Source organism: Helianthus annuus, chromosome 17, assembly GCF_002127325.2.
Source record: "Helianthus annuus cultivar XRQ/B chromosome 17, HanXRQr2.0-SUNRISE, whole genome shotgun sequence".
Taxonomy (NCBI): domain Eukaryota; kingdom Viridiplantae; phylum Streptophyta; class Magnoliopsida; order Asterales; family Asteraceae; genus Helianthus; species Helianthus annuus.
In genome coordinates, this window is record NC_035449.2 from 48203547 (window position 1) to 48226475 (window position 22929).

The 22929-nt window shown below is 34.5% G+C and overlaps 3 protein-coding genes across 5 annotated transcripts; 2 read left to right on the forward strand and 1 right to left on the reverse strand.

Moving 5' to 3' along the window:
* Window positions 1-2841: 2841 nt before the first annotated feature.
* On the forward strand, window positions 2842-6053 carry LOC110922264. 3 transcript variants are annotated; one of them, XM_022166568.2, is made up of 3 exons: window positions 2842-3348; window positions 3447-3795; window positions 4739-6053. In XM_022166568.2, exons 1-3 carry the CDS (start codon window positions 3058-3060, stop codon window positions 4789-4791), a joined length of 693 nt encoding a protein of 230 aa, XP_022022260.1. In that variant the 5' UTR covers window positions 2842-3057; the 3' UTR covers window positions 4792-6053. The 3 variants fall into 3 exon arrangements, with proteins under 3 accessions (XP_022022260.1, XP_022022259.1, XP_022022261.1); XM_022166567.2 differs by having other exon boundaries at window positions 5694-6053; XM_022166569.2 differs by having other exon boundaries at window positions 4728-4870.
* Window positions 6054-11443: 5390 nt separating this feature from the next.
* LOC110921688 lies at window positions 11444-13890 on the reverse strand. Its single transcript, XM_022166041.2, has 2 exons — window positions 13424-13890; window positions 11444-12885 (listed from the first exon to the last, which is right to left on the reverse strand). The coding sequence occupies exons 1-2, from the start codon at window positions 13487-13489 to the stop codon at window positions 11797-11799; spliced, it is 1155 nt and encodes a 384-aa protein (XP_022021733.1). The 5' UTR covers window positions 13490-13890; the 3' UTR covers window positions 11444-11796.
* Window positions 13891-18623: 4733 nt separating this feature from the next.
* Window positions 18624-21269, forward strand: LOC110921215 (glucuronokinase 1). The gene is made up of 5 exons (XM_022165505.2): window positions 18624-18892; window positions 18973-19122; window positions 19660-19848; window positions 19928-20205; window positions 20816-21269. Exons 1-5 carry the CDS (start codon window positions 18677-18679, stop codon window positions 21129-21131), a joined length of 1149 nt encoding a protein of 382 aa, XP_022021197.1. The 5' UTR covers window positions 18624-18676; the 3' UTR covers window positions 21132-21269.
* The last annotated feature ends 1660 nt before the right edge of the window (window positions 21270-22929 follow it).

Below are 22929 nucleotides of genomic sequence, written 5' to 3' on the forward strand. Positions count from 1 at the left end.
AAAACATTTTTCTCACTTTTTGATTTGATTAGACGTTGAGGATAAATCGGTATTAAAAGCTCTTGTGTCCTTGGACGACCTCGGTATCTTACCAACACTATACTACGTCCACGATGGGCGCACTTGCCCATATGTGTGTTTAGTGTTAGTAAATATCGTGTTTTATAAATTTAAAACTTGGCTAAAAGTGTAAAAAGGGGCTTAAATATACATCTAAAATATAGCACACTTCACGCACATCACACATCTTCCAATTGACCTTTAGTTGAACCATGAGACAGAAGAATCAAACTTTTTTATAGCAATCCCTCACAAAGTGATGTCTGGTAATGATTAATGATGAATCAATGGGATATTGAATCTTTTTGATGATATATTTCAACTACTTCACTGTCCTGCATAAAAGAAGTCTTTTGAGCAATTATATCAAGTTCAATAACATATTTTGAAAGTGACCAAAACAACTGGACTTTTCAGCTTGTCACAGCATCATAGTATTCTTCAATTAGTGGTTATGACAACATCTGCTGTTAGTGCTTAGTCGGAATAACATGAGCCTTGACAACCAAGTTCCAACATATGCAATGTTCTTTAAGGACCCACTTTTTACCAAATAGATTTTCCTCCTTTGGCTGTGGCACAAGTTTTTCAAGCTTGTTGTCACTGAACTGCTGAAACCCCTCTTTCATGACAAATACCCAACTTTCTGTCTTTTGATGCATCATAGCACATGACTTGTTGATGGACAGGTATAATGCCAGCAAGAGAATAAGTGTTTTAGGATTGTCTTTTTGAAAGAATCCCTTTTCATTTGATGTTGTCAAGTGTTTGGTGAACTGGATGAGTTGTAAAGGAGTGATGTTTTAAAAGGTGAAGCTGCAAATGTGAGTCATCTGAGCTAACATCTGTTGGTGACTTTAATGATTCAACATCTGTTTGAAATGAAGGTGAAAGGAGTTTAAGGATGACTTTGGGCCATTGATAATTTTACCCATGATATTTATCAACAGTGTTTTGGGGTGAAGTAGTGGTAAAGATTTAGAAGGCTATTTTGGTCAAACACTGTTTGTGCATCAGAGGATGAGCTTTAACAGCTGTTTTATGCATCTGCTGCTCTGATGAAAGAGATGATTTTGGTATCATGTCTAACATCTGTTGATGGTGATTGTGAGTTACCTGCAGAACTAAGTACTTGACAGACACATTTTAAATGCAAATTTGTCAGAATTAATCATAACAGCAGGGTTTACAGTGATTTTTAATGCAGAGAATTCACAGATTTTTGCATTCAAAGTTTTACCACACATCCACTTCATATTTTAAACAATTCCATAGATTTTGATAGTGGTTGAGTATCCCAGATGATTATCACATTTTACTCTGACCACACATTTTGTGTTTTAATCTTTTGAAAATTTAGACTAAACATATGCAGCCAAATATTTGAAGCCTGTTAACAATCATTTTTATCACTAAGTTAGACTCAGTTTATAAATGAAATGATCCAGACCCTTGATACCAACTCCTTTTGACTCATTATCAAGGAAAATATTACCCTAGGCAAAAACAAAAAGGGTTTTATATCCTGACATGAATTTGGATTTTTACCATCTAAAACAAGTAAAAATGCAAATATATCATTCTTTTTAAAACAATGAAGAATAATATATCCTGTTTTATTAAAAAAAACCTTTACAAGAAAAATAAGTAAAGATTTCCTGAGAGCAACATCAATTAGATCTGGTGCATTTTCAAAGTCAATGTAACTTTTAATTAGGTCAGAATCACTTCATTCTCAACTTTAGGAGGATGGTCAGTGGTTTGAAATAAGTTTCATAACCACTGTTTGATACCATTTCCTTGTTAAATGATTGTGACTTATGAGGTATCCTATTCATAATGATTTTGAAAGTTCTTTGTGAACCTTATTACCTTGTGAAGAATTTCTGGAACTTTAGCCTAAACCTCTTTATTGATATACGACTGGAGATACCTTTGTTACCTGAACTTCCCTGATGCAGTGATTATGCATGGTTGCTTGATGACATATGTTTGACCAAAAATGTATGTTTATTTTGGTTTTCCTTTTGTAGGACCTACCAGCAATCTCCTAAGTGTGATAACCGGTAAATTTACGCTCTTAATTACGTGATTAACAGGTGATTAACGCAATAATAAATAGGGATTACAGCGCAAATTAACTTAATTAGGTCCTTGGAGTGCCTAGGAACGTCTATACGACTTTATGGTGCGCGAACAGTGGTTTACGGAAAAATCTGCGGAATATTGCGCGACAACGAACTGATACCGTACAAAATACTGACAACGCCGACAAGTATGAATGTTACACGAATATTTTATGTCTATGAAACAAATTTTATGAATTTGTTGGGCTTCCGTGCGACACAAGTGCGAACGTGAACTAAAAACGCAATGGTAGGAAACGCATCGGCAACAAAACGGACGCGACGGAGACACCTGTCACCTTCAGAACTTACATTTTACGCTATATTTAGCTCCCTAATGAAATTTTAGTAACTACAGTCGAAACCGGAGAAGAAAACGAATTAGAAACGGCAACGAGGTAATTCTTTGCGATTTTTACCGCAACCGACTAACGAGAGCGTCCAATATCGAATACCAATATTGTTTATATATTTTTAAATAAAAAAAATATAGCTCATGGTATTTTTATTATGATCGGGTTTTGAAAACGGGCTCGTAGGAGAGACGGGCCACTAAACTCGGGAATTAGGCTTGTGGGCCTTGGGCCCAAGCCAAAGCCCACTAATTAAAAAAAACTCTATATAAGCTGACCAAACCTTCAACCATTCTCATTTGTGCAACAAGCAGTCAACAATCAAGCACCCACCCGATACCCTCCCTCTCTCGACTGAACTCCGGAAACCGGAGCAGAATCCGGCCGGCCGGTGCCGGTTTCCGGCACCTCACTCCCCTCACACACCTCTCCTTCACCCTTTGTTCTCCTTCTTTCAAGACCCACACACACACCGAACACCCCCCTATGTTTTCCGATTTAGCGGATGCCACCACCAGATGGTGGTGGCGTGTGGCGGCGAGATCAGAGAAACGGAGAGAGAAGACAGGAGAGAGAGATCGAAGAGGAGAGAGAGAAAATCGGTGAAGGTGGACGGCGAAACCAGAACCGCCGCTGATCGGCGGCGGTGGCGGCGACACGGTGTTGGCAGCGACCTAACGGTCGGTTCAATTACCCGGTGGTCGGCTTCAATGTCTGGCGGACCTTGCCATTATCCAGTGGGTTTCTATTCGGGAGTCCCGGTCCGTGTCTCAGCCCGGTGGTCTTCGGTTTTGTTCGACAGATTTCCGGTAAAACCAACCCCTATTCTCTTATTTTATTCGTTTTTTTTATGATGACAATGATCGGTTGTTCGGGTCTCGGGTTCAACTCGGATCGGGTTACACAGGAAGCAGGCGAGTCAGCCGGGGCAGTCAAGTCAACTCGGTTAAACCGAGTTAACTCGGCTCAGGTCCGGGTCAACTCAGTTCGGGTGTGGTCAAACCAGTCAGACAGTCAACGGATGGGTTCGGTTCAGGTTTTGGTTCGGTCAACGGGTCAGCAGCTCAGTCAAACGGCTCGGTTCGGTTTGACTCGGTCAAATCGAGTCAACTCAGTGGTCGGGTCAGCGGTTCAGGTTAGCAGTTTGGTTCAAGCCAGCCAGTCGGGTCAGATTATGAAGCATTTCGGGTCGACTCGGTCGAACCGAGTCAACTCGGTCAAGACCGGTCAACTCAGCCCTCCGACACGAAGTTTTGGTAAAGAATTTAGCGTTGCGATTTATATTTACATTGCTTTTATTTATTTCATGAAAACGAGCTCGAACCGAACGATTAAAGTATAGTTTACGTTTCGATATACTTGACAAATTACATATAGTGTTATATTGTAGAATCTTGGAAAATATATCGACACCTAGTTGTCGGGATCGTCCAAAAACAGAGGAAACTCTGCCCGTTTGTCGCCGACACTTGACAAATTACATATAGTGTTATTTCCGCCGACACTTTATAACTTACGAAAGACAACGATTGACGCAAACTACTTTTACAAAATAAATATAGTTATTATTATATTTATTTCAAACGTAAACTCGTATCATTTTATAAATAAATATAGTCTATATATTTATTTCGGATATCAAACAACACCAACCGTTTTATAACATAAATATAGTTCATATATTTCTTTCAAACGATCAACGACACGACGATTATTTTTATAAAATAAATATAGTTTATATATTTATTTCGAACGTCAAACAAAAACAACGATTCTTTTGTAAAGTAGATATAACTTATCTATTTATTTCAAACATCGTACAACATGAATTCGTTGTTTTTTTGCAAAATAAATATAGTTGTATATTTATTTCAAACACACGAATTCTCTTATAAAATAAATATAATTTTTATATTTATTACAAACGCCTAAACGGCATATACACATATTTTGATAATTTTCATACAAGGCGCGATAAATAATACAAGTTCATTATATATTACTTTCATACGAATATTCCTATATATCAACATACGACTTCTCAAATTGAGGTAACAAGTATAACATCTTCGCTTCTATTAAGTTAACAACGCACCAACGAATCGTTCGATTAACGATTCGGTAGAGCTCGGTAACACGTAGATTAGTTACCGCGTTATTTAGAAACTTATTAGATATTCCGTGTTAGGAGTATTGTAGAATGCACGCTAGTGAGTCTCGTCTTGGAAACGACATCGCAAAGTCGTATATAGCTAGCTTTGCACAGGAATATTCAGGTGAGTTCATAACCCCATCTTTTTACAGTTTTACATTTTTCTAAATGTTTTCGGGGTGGAAAGACATGCACTTTTTCAAAGCATACATGAATTTCATATTTCTAAACCATTTTACAAGCAAGTTTTAACTGACACAAATGGTTTACGAAAAGCTTATGTTTTATACCGGTTTTTCAAACAAGCGTATTTTTCGAAATATGCATACACATGAATTCTAGTTTTCTAAACTACGAGAAAATACAAGTACAAAGAGATACAAGAATTGAGAATACAAAATAGAAGAAGCACACTTGGTGAGAACGAGTACCAAGTGTGAGGTTATATAAGAATACAAGAAGCGCACTTGGTGAGAACGAGAACCAAGTAGGATGCGTTATGAGAAATGATACGAGAAATCGTGTCACGAATAGGGTACATAAGCACCATTAATCAACAATATACCTAGACCGCAGAACAAAAGGTTAGATTTAACGGGTGTCGGTAGCCTCACTCTTGGTGAGAACGAGTACCAAGCAGTGCTTTTGTGTCTCAGAATATGCCAACTAGAAAATGCCTAAGGTTTGGTGGCTTCCTATGTCGTGTCACATGTTAATGGCCTTGCAACCCATTAACAATATGATACATACAAGAATACATGAATTATACATGAAAACATGATACATACAAGAATACGTGATTTACACATGAAAACATGATACCTACAAAAATACGTGATTTATACAAGAATACATGATCGGTACAAGAAAATGATTTTAAATTCGTTTTCTCAACAATACTTCAAAAACAGGTTACTTCAAAAAGATTTATTTCAAATCTTTTACAAACAAACTATGAACTCGCTCAACTTTATGTTGATTTTTCGCATGTTTCTTTCTCAGGTTGCATTTCAAAGTTAAGGCACGGTTGGAATAGGAGGACCATGTGGAGTCGAGTACTTAGTGGGCGTTCATTTTCTAGAAGTCTTAGCTTTATTTGCTTCCGCTGTGCAATGAAGATACCAGTCCAGTCACGCCAATGCTATGATATTTCGGGGTGTGACACTAAGTGTTTTAGATCTATACTCTTTTCTTTTGATTTCAAAAGTTTTGAAATAAACACACTTATGAGTTTTTGTAATATTTCTTCTTTCCCTATTTACCCTTTCCATTGAAAAGTATTGAAACTTTTACTGGAAGGTTTTCAGGGAAAGAATACTTAATCCAAAATCATTTTCAGCAATGTTTTAAGAGATTTGGACATTTTTGCTAATGCTTATGCCAAATTTCACATTACTCATGATCTGATTTTCTAATCATCAACCATATAACCTTAGTAGGATTTCACCCTTTTTCTCACAAAAGATATGGGCTAATTTCAAACTCTTTACAACACTGATATTTTACTATCAGAGTTTTGAGTTGATCCATGGTTACATCTGATGCATATTTTTGAGACTATTGATTTTTATTTTAATTTTAGACAATTTTGTTTTTAACTTTTTGAAGGTTTTTCAAAACTGTTGTTCATATATAAGATTTTGTTCCTAAGGTTTTGTTCATCTCATCGTATGTTACCAAGGGCATAATTGCCAATTTTCTGAACATAGGTCTTTGATGACATGAGATAAACCCTTAGCAACAGTTAATCATGGAGCCAATCATAGTTTTCATCACAAACACTCATAGATCTATGAAAAATTATATCCAATCCGAGATTACTAAATTTTACCAACTTTAGCAATCATCGGTAGTTTATATCAGATTATCAGTGTTATGTGAATCATATGAAATAGATAACATCTTGGTTGTTTTACAAAAGTTTTCCGTATAACCAACTTTAAACGTGATTATCCTTTACTTTTTTTCAACAAATACGACCAACCTTAGTATCAATAGATTTTGAGCTGAACTGTTATGTCAAATTGATTGTTAGATCGAATTTGACTGTCCTTGCTCTGATACCAATTGTTAGGATCTGAGTTTGAATTGATTGTGTTTGTTTGTAATAATTAAACAATGAATGGATGTAAAACAGAGATCTAATGCAACGGAAATGAAACAAACTTTGTAAACACAATCAAAGGAACAATAGTTTTCATAAACATGTGAATCTCATTAGAATCGAAAGATTAGAGTTAAATGCTATTTTAGTCCCTGTGGTTTGGACCATTTTGCCAGTTTAGTCCAAAGGTTTCATTTTTAACCTGTGGGTCCAAAAAAGTTTCACAGTTACCATTTTAGTCCACTGGGTTAACTTCATCCATTTTTTCTGTTAACGAGAAGGCCAACTCGGTCATTTTATATGGCTGAATTGCCCTTTTAGTTAACAGAATTACATACAAAATGACCAAATTGGCCTTCTCGTTAACAGAAAAAATGGATGAAGTTAACCAAGTGGACTAAAATGGCAACTGTGAAACCTTTTTAGACCCACAGGTTAAAAATGAAACCTTTAGACTAAACTGGCAAAATGACCCAAACTACAGGGACTAAAATGGCATTTAACTCCGAAAGATTATAATCAAAAGATTACATGCTTACATACTAAAACTCCCCCTCGGCTCGAGCTCCATGGTTGATCGTACAAGATGATAGAATTGAAGGAGAAAACTCCTTGAATAGAACAGAGCAAACTGTTCTATTTATAGTGTACATCAAGCCACTGAAGCATCTAAGCTGACGTCACCATGAAAGCAACACTTAACAACCTAACAAACTACAACCACTGATCTAATACAAGCACTGTTGTCAAACAACTGATTACAATACAAAATACAAAGACAAGTTAAACTACTGTTTCTTCATACCACTGCTTCAGCCCTAGCAGTGCTTTGGTCTTTAGCAACACTTGAGTCAAGGCAGTAGATTGACCTACAGTACTTAGCCTTTAATAGTCTTTGAATTTACATCAGTTGTTGTGGATAACAGTTGTTGTAGTAGAACAGTTGATAGAAGACATCAGTTGTTAGAATCACTATCAAGGGGAAAGTCTTGTATTCATAACATCTGCTTATTCTGGATCCACTGCTCTGATCCAGTTTTGGCTTTAATTATCTGTTCCTCTGATAGGGTTCAATCCTAACAAAACACAAATTACTTTATAAATAGCGGATAAATATAGATGAGACGTATTAAGTTCAATGGATGAGAAAAAAAAGTGTAAATAAACAATTAAAGCAAACCATATGTTCGATTTATCAAGAATGAATATTTGTGAATGGAATGTCATGTTTCTTTTGTTGTTTATATTTGTGCAAGTTTGTCATGTAATAAGATTTTTAGACCCCATGAACCAACATTATCACAACAAACACATAGGTGGACCACCCAGCCCCTGCTACTTGCACGTATAATCCACACCTGGTGTGGACCAACAACACTTCTTTTGGGTCATCCTAAGACCAATAACTAGTTCAGGTCCTAACTACATATGCCTGGTCTAAAATCATTTTCTATGGGACTGTTTGGCTGACAGGAATCCATAGGATTTTAAGAGAATTGGAATTTGAATTTCATTCCTTTATGTGTTTGGTTGGACAAATTAGTTGAAGAGAATTGGATTTCAATTCCAACAAAATCCCTTATTTAATGGAATTCAGATTCCTTCTAAATTTAAAGGAAAGTTTAAAAACCCACGGGAATGTTTCCAAAGTTACGGAAATAACCCTTGCCTCTTTCATTTTTGTCTAAAAACCAAAAAATAATAAAAAAATACTAAAAAATCCAAAAAAATCCAAAAAAAATCAAAAAAATAATAAAAAATCCAAAAAATTCTAAAAAATAAAAAAATTCTATAAAATCAAAAAAATAATAAAAAATCCAAAAAATTCTAAAAAATCAAAAAAATAATAAAAAAAATCCAAAATATTCTAAAAAATCAAAAAAAATATAAAAAATCCAAAAAATTCTAAAAATTTTAAAAAATCAAAAAAATAATAAAAAAATCTAAAAAATCCAAAAAATTCTGAAAAATCAAAAAATTCTGAAAAATCAAAAAATTCTAAAAATAAAAAAAATAATAAAAATCCAAAATAATCTAAAAAATAAAAAAAATAATAAAAAATCTAAAAAAACTCAAAAAAATTCTAGAAAATCAGAAAAAAAAAATGAAAAATCAAAAAAATAATAAAAAATCTAAAAAATTCTAAATAATAAAAAATCCAAAAAATTCTAAAAAATCAAAAAATTAATAAAAAATCTAAAAAACCCAAAAAAAATCTAAAAACCAAAAAATATTTTAAAAATAAATAATCTAAAAAATCAAAAAAATAATAAAAATCCAAAAAATTCTAAAAAATCATAAAAATTCAAAAAAAAATAATTTTTTGAATTTTTTCGATTTTTTAGAATTTTTTGGATTTTTTATTATTTTTTGGATTTTTTATTATTTTTTAGAGTTTTTTTGATTTTTTTGAATTTTTTTGATTTTTTTGAATTTTTTGAACTTTTTTATTATTTATAGATTTTTTTGATTTTTTAATTTTTTTATACTTTTGAATTTTTTAGATTTTTTAGAATTTGTTTGATTTTTTTTATTTTTTATGATTTTTAGAATTTTTTAGAATTTTTATAATTTTTTATAACTTTTTGGATTTTTTTAGAATTTTTTTGAATTTTTATCTAAGATAGTTGTTTTTAAAACTTTTGCCAATTGTTTATAACTAGGGGTAATTTTGTCTTTTTAGGTATTTTTAAATTCTAATTCCATTAATACATTTATCAACCAAACACATCTATGGATTTCAAAGGAATCTATCAAATTTCAATTCAAATTCCAATTCTCATAGGGATTCCAATTCCAGTTCCTACACATTCCGCGAACCAAACGCCCCCTAAGGGTCTTAAATGTTTATATATTTTTTTAAAGTGATTCTCAAATTAAAAGGAATGGTGTTTGTCCATATAAGGCCACTGGGGGCGAAGAGATTTTCAACGCGTGATAGCCAATTCAACGCGTGAAAGAAACAAAATGTCCACCGCCACCATACTTCTATCACGCGTGGAAGATGTTGAAAAGTATAATGCGTGACAAAAATAACGCGTGATGAATTGATTTTGTGTGAGGAATTGTTGGTTGGAGGGAAATTGTTGGGTATGGTGGTGAGTGATGACCATTGCCACTAAAAAGATTGTGAGTGATGGAAAAATGGTTGATGACATGGCAGGACTTGATTGGGTGCTTGTGAGTGATGAAATTCTATCACCAGTGACCACTCCCACTCTCCTAAAGATGCACTCTATTTTTGAACCAACAAAAGAACCGAATATTGCACTTGTATATAATGCATTTGAGATAATCAAGGTAGCAGGAGAGAGAATACCCCATGTTACCAACAAACTCATGGAACCACGTCAACACCTGATTCACTAACAAGATCAAATAAATCACAGTTATTGCTAGACATGTGGAAGTAAGATTTGGACGTGATACCTCGTAGGAAAAAGTTTATACCTTGGGATGTCACGTAATGAGATCCGAAAAAGTAATTCTGTTTTACCTTTGAATGTCATCAATTTATCCAAAAATTAAGGACTATAACTTCTTTCAAAACGCAAATCTTAGCACCTCTTATATTTTAAAATCTCTTTATAATTTAAAAAAAAAATAGAAAAAGACCTAGTTGAGCCAAAGAGAATCTAATCAAGAACTCATTAAACCAATGAACTGTTGGACGTAATTCCGTACTTGAGCGTATGAGACGGGTTGGACCGGACTAATTCGATTTATGGATCAGTGAGTTATTTGGTTAAGTTAATAAGAGATAAACTAAATGAGTTAGATTTAATTTATAATAGATTAGTTAGATAAACATGGGGGTTTATTATCTAATTAGGAGTTGAGTTCTACTCTAATTGTAACCAAGTTATCTCATATATTGTGATTCTGTTCCCGACTCTCATTTAACAGGGGGAGGGAAAATAAAAGAGATGAAAATATGAAAAAAAAAAAAAAAAAAAACTATGTTCCCAAGATTTTTTAAGGATAGAATGGGAGGGAAAAGGGAAGATAATTTGTACGTATATTTATCCTCCCGAATCGGAAAGATTAGGAGAGAAAATTTTATTAATTACTAAATTACCCGCATATCTAATTAAAATGTTTTGTGTTTAAAGGTTATAATGGTAAAATTGTTTCTTTCTTTTCTTTTCCTCCTAACTCGGGAACACATAAAATGTTTGATTTCTTCTCTTTTCCTTTACAGCTTTACTTTTCATTAAATTCGGGAACACGAAAAAAAAATCACATCTTTTCCTTTCTTTTCTCTCTTAATTTATTTCCCTTCCCCCTCCCCTTGTTAAATGAGACTCGAGAACACAGTGTACGAAAAGGGTAATTAGTTTTGAGTTATATTCTAATTAATAAGATTCGGAGTTGTTCTATCTAAATTTTTTACTTCTACTTGTCTATTCCCTTTGAAAATCGACTGGACTTGATAAACCCTAAATCTAAACTTCAGATAAACCATTTTTTAATTAGACTTTCAAATTTATATCAACAAAATTTTGATATAACTGTAACATCCCACAAACCAGACAAAAAGTTTATTGAGTGGTGGAAAATCAAAAACACAGTTGTATAGTTGTACACAAGTCTTTCCTAAGTCTACCACCCATCATCACACACACAAAAATATTAAAATTCAATGGGAAAATCCCAAAGGCACCCACCTTTCTTTGTTTGTGCACTTACCTTTCAATCAACACCATACACCAGTTGACCAGAAACATGCTTACCACTAAATGTTCATCCATAGATATTGTCCACTCAGCCACTCACCAAGCTTGTACAGTACAAGTCAGAGCAGCAGCATAAAAAAAACATTTGAAACAGCTCAACAATAACTCAAAACTCTCCATATGTATATTATAGGAGGAAAAAAATGTACAACTTAACCACTCCTTAATTAAAAAAAAAACACAGCCTATAATCCTTTGGTAAATAAGTACTTAAAACTATGTTTATATCATGAAAAGTTACATTAAACCAAAATTCAACCCGAATTCAACCCGCTTCACGGATGCAATTACCAGGCAAAAGATACCTGTATTCATCTGCATTGTTTAATAGATATGAAGGAAGATGGACTGCAGAATAAGAATGAGGAATTGGACCCATTTTCGCTATGATATCCTTAAACGTGTACTCTTCGGGAAGCATATCGTACAAGTCATCACCGTTGCATATTACATTCTGAATTCTTTTCGGGTCAAGAAAGTGTGAGAGCCTGACTCGATCCGTGTGGCTGTAAGCTTTCATCTTGAATACAAAATCTGTAATTTTTCGGAAACAGAAGCTGCAATGCCACCCTGACTCTGCTAATAGATAATCTGTTTGGCGGTAATGAGCGTATCGTGTTTTACCCTTTTGGTACTGATGTACTGAGGCCCTCCAGCTGCTGTGATCAACATTGAACTCAAAAGAGTACAAATAATTATTCAAATTTAGATGAAGAATCGGCGGTGGGCCATCGCACCATCTCAAAAGATCGATCGTGTGAGCGCTAGGAATTTCGTCAACATCCGACATGATCAACAAATCACCATCTTCGATACCTGCTATTTTAAGAAGCTGATCAAGTGCAACTCGTTGATAAGCCTCTTCGACGAAAGGGTTTTCGCCTTTCTTGAATCGTCCACCAATCGTGCCGTAAGTCAAACGGGGTTCAGCGAAGTCGAATCGTTCCCTATTGATTGCAAAATAATGAGGCTTGGGTATGCTTGTGAATGTAGAGTTGGTTTCTAGAAGCACAAACTGTGTTACATAAGGGTGAAGTTCTTTCCATCTAATCGTAAGCATGTCGATTTCATTGTTGAATAGAACCGCATCATACACTTTTCGTGGGTAATCGCGTAAATTCCATCCATGGAGTTTGCAAAGTGAATCCATTGAAACATTTTCATGATAGTAATGAGGGATGGTAATGAAAGGTTTGGGTGGTGATTGCCACAATGGCCTTAAAAAGTATGTGATTTTTTGTCCGTGAAAGTAAACGCCCGTGAAACCAATAGGAATGACTAGAAATAACACAATGAACGTTCGTATATCAAAGGTTTGCATCATGCAACGGATTCGAGCCATTTTGCTCACCTCCTACAAAGTATAAAACCAATAAGCAACAAAACACAAGTATAAATTGATGATGAAATCATGAAAAGCCTAAAATTGAGACATAAAGAAGGTATTGTAACCATGATGAATCAAATAACACAAATGGAGTGTATGGATGTGCACAGGGGCGCAGCTATTGGGGGGGGGGGGCGCAACTTTTCGCCCAGTAGTGTAATATATGTGGTTCTCGTATAGAAATTTTTTGGTATATACGTTTTGATTATGTATACAGTTGTGCTAAACGTACCCCGCTTCTTATTTACACTGAATGTGTTACCACGCCAGCTAAATCAGTCATTTCATCTCTCTACTTTTAGTGTCAGATTGTACGTTTAACCAAACCCGTATTTATATGATTATATCACATCTATCTAGGTACACATAACTTCAATAAAAACATCAAATAACAACAAACCCACCAAAAATCAATATTCTAGTTGTATATTTAATCCCAAAATCACAAGATTTCTTCTATAATTCTATCAAACATCAACATGAAGAACAAAAAATAAATAGTTACCTGACCACAAACATCGTCCCAGTAAGCATCCTTCTTTTTGGAAGATGAATAACCATCAGGCAGCATGACGGAGGCTCAAATCAACGAATAAAACAAACAATTGTGAGATTACAAATTGCTGATTTGAGGCCTCCACTCTGTCAGCAAAAACCCACCCTGATCAAATGCGTGGGTTTTGAAGTGGAAAAAAACTGAAGGGGGGCGGTTAAATAAGAATGAAAGTGGAACAGAATTTCAGGGGTTTAATTCAACCGTTCAATTTAAAGCCGTTTACTCGTTTCAGTGGTTGTTTGTATCCTAAACACAAAAGGTTAGATATGTGTATGTATCTATATATGCAGTTTACGTCTCTCGATTGATATATATCTCTATCGCTATCTGGGTTTTGTTTTAGAGAGAGAGTGTGTGTGTTGTGATAGAAATTGGATGGTGGAATAGAATGTTGTTATATTGTGATGGAATGGAACATGGAAAGGTTGTTTGTTAATCATGTATTTATGGACTATCTCGTAAGTATATGATTTCGTTAAGGATTCTTTTATTTTTTGAGAATGTGTTTTTAAGGAAAAGTTTAATGTAATTTAAACAAAAATAATAATAATAACAATATAGAGTTTATAAAACCGTTTGTTTTAACTAGGCGGACCTCAATGTGGAGACAGTGTGGCATGGAGAGGTCAATAATATTAATTATCAATATAAATATTTTTAGAGTAAATTACAATTTGTTTCGTATGGTGTAATTTTTAGATGGACATTCAAACTGATCATTGACTGACAATACGGGGCAGGTGGCAATGAATAACCATGTCAGGAAGTCAGTAGGCAAAAAATGAAAGACTGGAAGTCGGACAACAATCTGAACCAAACTTTAGGGAGACAAATTGCAATTTACTCATATTTTTATTATTAGTTTTTTTTTCATTATTATTATTATTATTGAGTCAGTTATATTCTTTTCATTTTTAATACAATTGTGTTTCGTTAATTCGTTTTTTTTTGTCTATCAAACTGTACAAAATAATGATTCATTCTGTTCACGTATGAGTAACCAAACATCACAATGGAATGAAATGATATATTTCATTTCGTTTCCATTCCATTACTTTGTTCTTTTCATTTCATTCTGTTGTTCGTTCCATTGACTCATATCAAGCAGACCCTAGGAGTATTTAATTCACCAATCGATGAATATTCAGAGTTTCTCACCGATGATGATTTTACCCAAAATCAAAGAAACCAATATTAACCGATAGATGAACATATTGAACAAACAAGCTAAGAATCAAACATCCAAATGGAAATTCAAGAGTTAAACGTGCATATGTTGGTCATGTTTGAAATATCTCTTTTCGTTATTTCGTCACCAATAGGGATTCCATTCAAAACCACTCGCCAACCAAAGCAATTTACCTTCATTGGTGCAACTTAGCGAGTCATTCTTGTACTAGGACTTCGCTTGTCGCTACGCTCCTATTGTTCACAAGAACTAGACTAAATCGGTTTTAGTTCCTAAGTTTTGCACAAGTTTAACTAGATGAGTCAAAATGTTCAAATTTTTAACATATCATGCCCTTTGATTTGCATTTTTTTTTATATTTTTTACGTTCAAAGACGTAACTCGGTCACTTTTCTATGTTAAATATGAGGGCATTTTCATCTAGTTATTTAAAGATATATATAATAATTAAACACGATTTAAAATATACATGAAATAAAATCCACTTTTAAATGGAATTATATATCTCCACGGCTATTATTTATTATTATATAATAGTTATCAACTACTGTAATTTAGTCTAGTTTGATATTCAAATAGTTTAGATAAGGATGATTATTAACTCTCCTGTTTCTCATTTATCAAGTCTCCTATTCTTCATAACTTTACACTAAGTCGAACCAAATTTCAAACACATCGTTCCCTCTTTATGTGGTTAAAGCAAACTTAACCTACTGAGCAAAAACTGAAGATCCATTTTAAGCCTACAACAGCAAAGAAAAAAATATCCCTTGCTGAGTTCGTGTGATTTGAGTATTTTTTAAATTTTATTTAAATTATTACATTTTTAAGCAAATAGATGAAAATGCCCCCACATTTAACATAGAAAACTGACAAAATTAGACATATAGGCGTGAAGGGCTAAAAATTGCAAACATATTTTAACAATTGAGTTTTTAAACGCACCTAGTTAAAGTGAGCAAACCTCATATGGCAAAGCAGAAATTCACTCACCATATTTATAGATACTTAAGTAAACTCCGTAATTTAACTTTCAAATATTTAATGTTTGAAATTATCATTTTTGCACGGACATAAATTTGATGGGTTTTAGCATCCGTTTCATGTATTGTAATGGAATTGGAATTGAAATTGGTGCTAGAATTGAAATTTGATTTGGAATTTAGGTGAGTTTGTTTCACAGAAGGGAATGAGATCTGAATAGAATTGGAATCTAGATTCTCTTCCTTATGTTGTTCTTCAATTCCAATTCATTTTTTTTTTGTTGAAACCAACGAAATAAGAAATCATATCAACATTCCGATTCCATCGAGACTCCATTCCATTCCGTGAAACGAACGCTACCAAGAGTTTGCCAAAGTCCACATAAAGTATTTGGGGCTATAAACGAGTTGAGCCAGGGTGGGGTCGAGCTCAAACTCGAAATTAATTGAGGCGGCTAGACTCGGCTTGAGCTTTACCTCGGAGTTAAATGATCCTAAGACCGAGCCAACGAGTCGAGCCATGGGCCGAGCCAAGCTTGGCTCGAACTCAGCTCGGTTACAAAATGAGTCAGCTTAGTTCACGTCATCTCAAATTTAGTTTTTTTTAGCTAGTTTTTCTCGAGCTTTTTTGAGCGATCTATGAGCCGAGCTGCGAGCTTTTTGAATAACCCAAAAAATATTCAAATTTTAGTTTCGCCCCAATTCTATTATACATATTATTGCGACCATAACATCTACGCTTTTATTTAAATTTTGTTACGTTTTTTTATTTAACTTTTGTTAAGGATTGGCCCATCCTCGGAGCGGACCGTACAAGTTTTAATTATTTAACCTCTAAAAGTGTCCAACAGCCCAACAGGCCCCTAAACCTAAAGTAATGCAATCTCAATTTTACTCCCACTTTTTATAAAGTATAAACTCTTTTGACTATGTGGCCCAACAAGAAAATGGACTTAAAGAGTAGTCCATACGACATTGGGCCTTGCCCATACACATTTCAGTCGGCATGTGATGAGTCAACACTCTGTCATGAACACAAGGTTTAGATTTTTTTTCAACCAAAAGCGTGTTTTTTCTGCAACATTCATTTATTATACAGGGACAAAAGAGTATTGGCTGTACTCCAAATTGTAATGTAGGTCGAAGTTCAACGTCATGTATAATTAAAGACATGCAGTTGATTTTAATGTTAATTTGTAACATGTTTTAGAACTTATACAATCGTTTCTTGAAAGGGAATGTTAATTTGTAACATGTTTTAGAACTTATACAATCGTTTCTTGAAAGGATAAAAAATATGGTTGCTAACTTAGAATAGGTGTTGTATCGGTGTCCCTCTCCCAAGTGATGAGAGCTCAAGTTTCATGAGTAATGATATAGATATTAAGAACGTGTGCCGTTAAAAACAATTTCAGAGCTATAAAATCGGGGTTTTGTTACAGAGACTTCTCCCTCCTGGTTTAATATGCTAACCTCGATTTAATATATAACACTTTTTACTTTTAAGCTTTATTTAATTTATACCATTTAACATAAATTAACCTGTCTAACATTAAACAACAACATTTTGTTAAACATGTGTAATAAATATACTAATATATACATAAACAAAAATTGCTTTTGGTTGTTAGATATGGTTTTCATGGCTTCTCAACTTAAAATGAGTTTTAATTTTATCATTTCCCATGTCAAATTTAAAGTACTCTTAGCAACCTCATGTCCTAAATAGATTACATTAAATACAACTCTATTTGTATTAAAACTATCTTAAAACATCGTGTATTACATAAATTGAGTAAAGAAAATATTAAAAGTTAATAATAAAAATTTAAAAATTACAAAACAATAATTTGAAAAATAAGATACGATTGATATTACAAAATGATTAAACAAGATAAGAAAAATAATTCTGATATGTAATGCAACTACTGAAAGACAAGGGGGTACATGCATTAATTGGACTTTTTGCCAAGATTTATGCGCCTTATGTCGAAGGCTTGATGTAAAACTAGTATGAAGTTGGGGTTCTCACTGGAAGCAGCCTCTCTAGTCTAGGGATGACAACCAAACCCGAACCCGCTGGCTAAACTCGAAACCCGACACATTTGGGACGGGTTTGGGGTCGGTTAATCAGGTTGGGTCGGGTAAACGGGTATATCACTAAATCCCAAACCCGTCCCAAACCCGCGAAAAAAATAAAAACTATTCCCAAATTACCCGATAAAGTGTACCCGTTTACCCGCTATAATTTCTTTTATATTATTAAATATGTATATATATATGATACATCCATTTTTTTACACGTATAGGTATTCTATTATGTATACATTGTAGTTATTTGATATATATTTTCATACTGACAATACAAAATGTAACCGGTTAGCAGTTACCCGATAAATACCTAATGGGTTTTGAGATGAGTATACCCAACGAGTAATCTTTTTTAAATTAACGGGTTTACCCGAAACCCGCGGGTATACCCGATACCCAATGGGTATTTACTCGCTAGAAACCCGACGAGTTTTGGGACGGGTTTGGGACAAGCTTATCTAACCGGGTTTGGGTTTGGGATTACCTAAACCCGTCCCAAACCCGACCCATTGCTATCCCTACTCTAGTCCTATAGGGTGAAGTTAGACTGTTTACATCTTACCCTACCTTAACTTTGCTATTAATGTGATTTAGTGAGTTGAGTATGAATATAAATATAGATAAAAATACAACAAAAAGTCATATTTTTATTTATGAAAAGAAAAGAAAGAATCACCGTCGTAATAGATAAAAATACAACAAAAGTTATATTTTCATTTATGAAAAGAAAAGTAAGAATGACCATCGTAATCAATACTTCAAGCCGATGACTTGGATCGTTATCCATTTGTTGATGACAACTTGCCGGATCAGATTGTTTATTCTTTCTTTACTTGTCATGGCCACCTCACACCCTCATTCTAACCTCTATATAATCAATCATCTTCTTCTAAATACACACAAACATTAACACTCACATACATTTTCTCTTAACAAAACATGGAACCAAATGGATCATCTCCAGTTGTAATTGAGCACAAGGCGTATGCTCGAATCGGTCTTCTGGGTAACCCCAGCGACGTATACTACGGCCGTACCATCTCTCTAAGCATCGAAAACTTCTGGGCGTGTGTTCGTCTGGAGCCGTCTAAAGATCTCCTGATCCTCCCTCATCCCACTCACGATCTCGTTAAATTCGGCTCGTTATCGCACCTTGTACGTACCGATTTTCTTTGCTTATGTTCGGATTGTTGTGTTTTGAAAGTTGGTTATAACTGTTTGTGATTATGGTGCAGGTGAACAGGTTGGAAAATGAAGGTTATTATGGTGGTGTAAGGTTGTTGATGGCAATTTGTAAAGTTTTTACAAGTTATTGTAAAGAACAGGGGATTCATCTACATGATAATAACTTCTCTCTTTCCTATGACACCAACATCCCTCGTCAGGTAAATGTTTTCCAATAGCTGTTGCGCATGTGTCAAATAATTATCTATCATATATTGGGTATACATGTTAGCTTCTTAAAATTACATAAGAAATGAAAAATAAAAAAACTAAAAATTAGTTAACTAGCAAAATATTTTATTAACCAAGCACTAGGGATGAGCTCGGTACCGGTATCAGTACTGAAATTCATAAAATATGGGTACCGGTACCGGAAATGTTTGGTATGGTACGGTAACGGTATTTGAAGGTACCAAAAAGTGGGTAGGGAAATTCAGTACCGGTACCAAATACTCATCCTTACCAAGGACAAAACTAAATACAAATATAAAGACTAAGACAATTTTACAGGTATGGTTCATGTAAACAATATGTATGTTTTGGGTAATCGGGTCGGGTATCACCTGTTACCCATCGCATTACCCGTACCACATGTTTTTGGTTTGCCCATCAGCTTTGGGTTCGTTTGTCATCTCTAGTCATAAATTACACTTGTTGAATCGAATTCGAAACTCAAAACCCTGTTTTTTGTATCTCAGACTGGGTTATCTGGTTCGAGCGCCATCGCGTGTGCTGCATTCAGCTGTCTTCTTGACTTCTACAATGTCCGAGACAAAATAGCCGTGAAGATCAGACCACAACTTATTCTAAATGCCGAAAAAGAACTTGGAATTGTTGCAGGTCTGCAAGATAGAGTAGCACAAGTTTATGGTGGTCTTGTATACATGGTGAGCCATATTACTTTATTCAAATTAGATAGTATCTAATGTTTAACTCAAATTCATTTTAACTTTTTTCGACTTGCAGGATTTTAACAAGGCGAGCATGAACAAAAATGGCTATGGCAATTACATACAGCTAGATACAAGTCTTCTTCCACCTTTGCATCTCATCTATGCCGAAAATCCAAGTGATTCTGGGAAGGTACATAGTGCGGTTCGACAAAGATGGTTAGATGGAGACGAGTTCATAATATCGTCGATGGAGGAAGTGGCTAGTTTGGCCCTCGAAGGAAGATCGGCATTACTTGAAAAAGATTATGCTAAACTTGCAGCCTTGATGAATCGAAACTTCGATCTACGAAGGTAAACACATAAGTTGTATTAAGTGCATCTTAAAGGGCAGTAAAACCTACTTTCTAATACCTTAAAATTCTAAAAAAATAAAGTTACTTACAGAGTAAATTACTTTTTAAGTCCCTGTGTTTTAGTAGTTTTAACCATTTGAGTCCAAAATCAAAAAGTTTAACGTCCTGAGTCCCTAGCCATTTATTTTATAACATTTTGAGTCCAATTTTGTTCATTTTATAACGGTTTGAGTCCAATTTTGAATTAGACTAAAAAGGTTAAAATTTGGACGCAAAAGAACTCAAATGGTTATAAAAAGTGTCTAGAGACTCAGGGCGTTAAACATTTTGATTTTGGACTCAAATGGTTAAAACCACTAAAACACAAGTACTCAAAAAGTAATTTACTGTAACTTATATGAAGTTAACTTAGTTTGTGGTTTATAGTTATGCATACACACAAATAATATTGAAGTCATAGGATCGTAAACAAGACAAAAAGGGCCCAATTATATTATGGGCTAAAGGCTCCATAAAAGCCTGAGCCGGCCCAATATGTATTTGGAAATTTGAAACTTTACATGACTAGATTGATTGATTAGTGATTAATTAAACTTGAAATGTTACAGGCGGATGTTTGGTGATGCGGCCCTTGGTGCACTTAACATAGAGATGGTGGAGGTCGCAAGACGAGTGGGTGCGGCGTCAAAGTTCACTGGCAGTGGCGGGGCAGTGGTTGCGTTTTGCCCTGATGGACCGTTACAAGTCGAAGCTTTGACGGATGCTTGTAAGAAGGCGGGATTTTGTATCGTACCAGTGAAAGTTGTACCTTCGGTCCTCAATGAAATCGACGTCAGGACGCTTGTAACGAAGAACCGCTTAGGCGTGAATGGCCCACAAACCCCCGTGTTTTCGTTGCCTTGCCCTGTTGAAAACGTGAGATAAAATGTAAAAGTTGCATCGATTTTAATTTGTTTGCTTCATGTTCATTAATCCGCGGGGCATTGAACCTCAAAGTGTAAAGTCTAAACTGTTGAGAATTTTTTATTTAAATAAAATAACTATATTTTCTGTAAGAAACAATATTATAATATTTGAACAGATTAACCAAACTATGTTAGTTTTTTTAAGTCGCGCGTTGCGGCGAAACCGAACAAATGATAATATGTAAAACAAACATCATCATCATTATGCTCAGTAAATTCCATCAGTAGCTGCTAAGGTAGAGTCTGAGGAGAATAAGATGTAGGGGGTGTTTGGGATTGCTTTTTCAACCTGATTTTTTGATTATTGTGTTTTGAAATCGTAAAAAATCTATTTTGAGTGTTTGGTAAAAAATTAATAAAAACTGATTTTTTGCGTTTTGTAAACATCAAAACGTGATAATCCAAAAGTAGGTCACTTGCTACTGCAGGAAAACGTGATTCCACAATATAGTCCGCTAAAATTTACCGCCATATCTATTATCACCCTCTCCCTCTGTATACATCGCTGGAACCCTAATCACTTTGGCGGACTGTAACAAAAGTGGGCTTCTCAAACGGTGGATTCTTTCTACTTGTTGATCATCATTCCCATTTCCCTTCTCACAGGTTAGGGTTTCTCATGAATCATCGCTTTTCTCCTTATTTTCATGGGTATCCGTATGGATGTAATGGTGTTCATGAATGGTTAACTTGTAATTGGTTGAGTGATAATATCAGTTTCATGATTTCATGAGTATCCGTATGGATGTAATGGTGTTCATGAGTGGTAATTAGTTTTAACGACTGTATTTCTTTAATGCATGTGTTGTTATGTTCCTCTTTCGTTAATGATGTTCTGACGATCCATTTTCTTCTTATTGCATTTATTGGATATCTTTGGTGGCCTAGTGTATGCACTCTGGGTGTTCGATGAATTGTCTCACAGAATTATTGCTATAAGGATCTCATAGATGAGTAACAGTTGTATTTGTTTCATCTGATTATCACATAGCAATACGATAAGTTGATGTGTTTAGCATCATCTGTTCTTGCAGAGTTTTTGTTCTTATAACTTTCCACTCTAATGGTAGTTTGTTTGCGAAGTGTGGTGATCGAAGCTACTTAGCCTATCACATAATCAGTTTCAATCCTAATTAAGCGGGTAGTTTCATTCTGTTGTCGCCTCTTGGTCTCTTTTTATTTTATGTGTTTGTATATGGCCATTTTAGTGGCTTTGATTTCGGACGCTGTCTTTCTCATTTCCACAAACTTTGACAACATATATTGAGTGGTTAAGATCATAAGAAACTACCTGGTTACTTGTAATAATGTCAAGTTGTTTGGGGAGTTCTTTAGTAATAATGATGACTAATTGTGAACAAACTGGCAGTCAACTTGTAGCACATCAACAGCCATTCAAAGCTTTGATGATATTGTTTTGTGTGGTTTGGTTTTCTTGTAGTTTTTCTCGTGACTCGTATCATCATTTCTGAAGTCTCGAACTTAAAATACACATGGACTTGGCAATAACCATTTCATTTTAGTTGTCTATTTTTTGACCCGTTTAACATTAATTCACCACAATTTATATTTTGGTTTTGATTCTGCCACTAGTACACAAACAGTTAAGTAATGCGGTGAAATTGGATTGAAAATGCGGTGCTGGAGCCGCATTAATAATATGGGCACCATTTAATCCTTTAAAGAAAGGTGCGGTTATATGAACCACATCAAATAACAGTCCAACCCGCACCTCCTAATTGATTTTGAATATATTG

Coding starts and splice junctions, on each gene's coding strand:
- LOC110922264 (XM_022166567.2), top strand. CDS start 3,058: ATGGTGGTGGCGTGTGGCGGCGAGATCAGAGAAACGGAGAGAGAAGAC. Junction 3,349..3,446: donor TTTTGTTCGACAGATTTCCG/GTAAAACCAACC, acceptor CGGGTTACACAG/GAAGCAGGCGAGTCAGCCGG. Junction 3,796..5,693: donor CCCTCCGACACGAAGTTTTG/GTAAAGAATTTA, acceptor TTTCTTTCTCAG/GTTGCATTTCAAAGTTAAGG.
- LOC110921688 (XM_022166041.2), bottom strand. CDS start 13,489: ATGCTGCCTGATGGTTATTCATCTTCCAAAAAGAAGGATGCTTACTGG. Junction 12,886..13,423: donor GGGACGATGTTTGTGGTCAG/GTAACTATTTAT, acceptor TATACTTTGTAG/GAGGTGAGCAAAATGGCTCG.
- LOC110921215 (XM_022165505.2), top strand. CDS start 18,677: ATGGAACCAAATGGATCATCTCCAGTTGTAATTGAGCACAAGGCGTAT. Junction 19,849..19,927: donor ATGGTGGTCTTGTATACATG/GTGAGCCATATT, acceptor TTCGACTTGCAG/GATTTTAACAAGGCGAGCAT. Junction 20,206..20,815: donor CGAAACTTCGATCTACGAAG/GTAAACACATAA, acceptor GAAATGTTACAG/GCGGATGTTTGGTGATGCGG.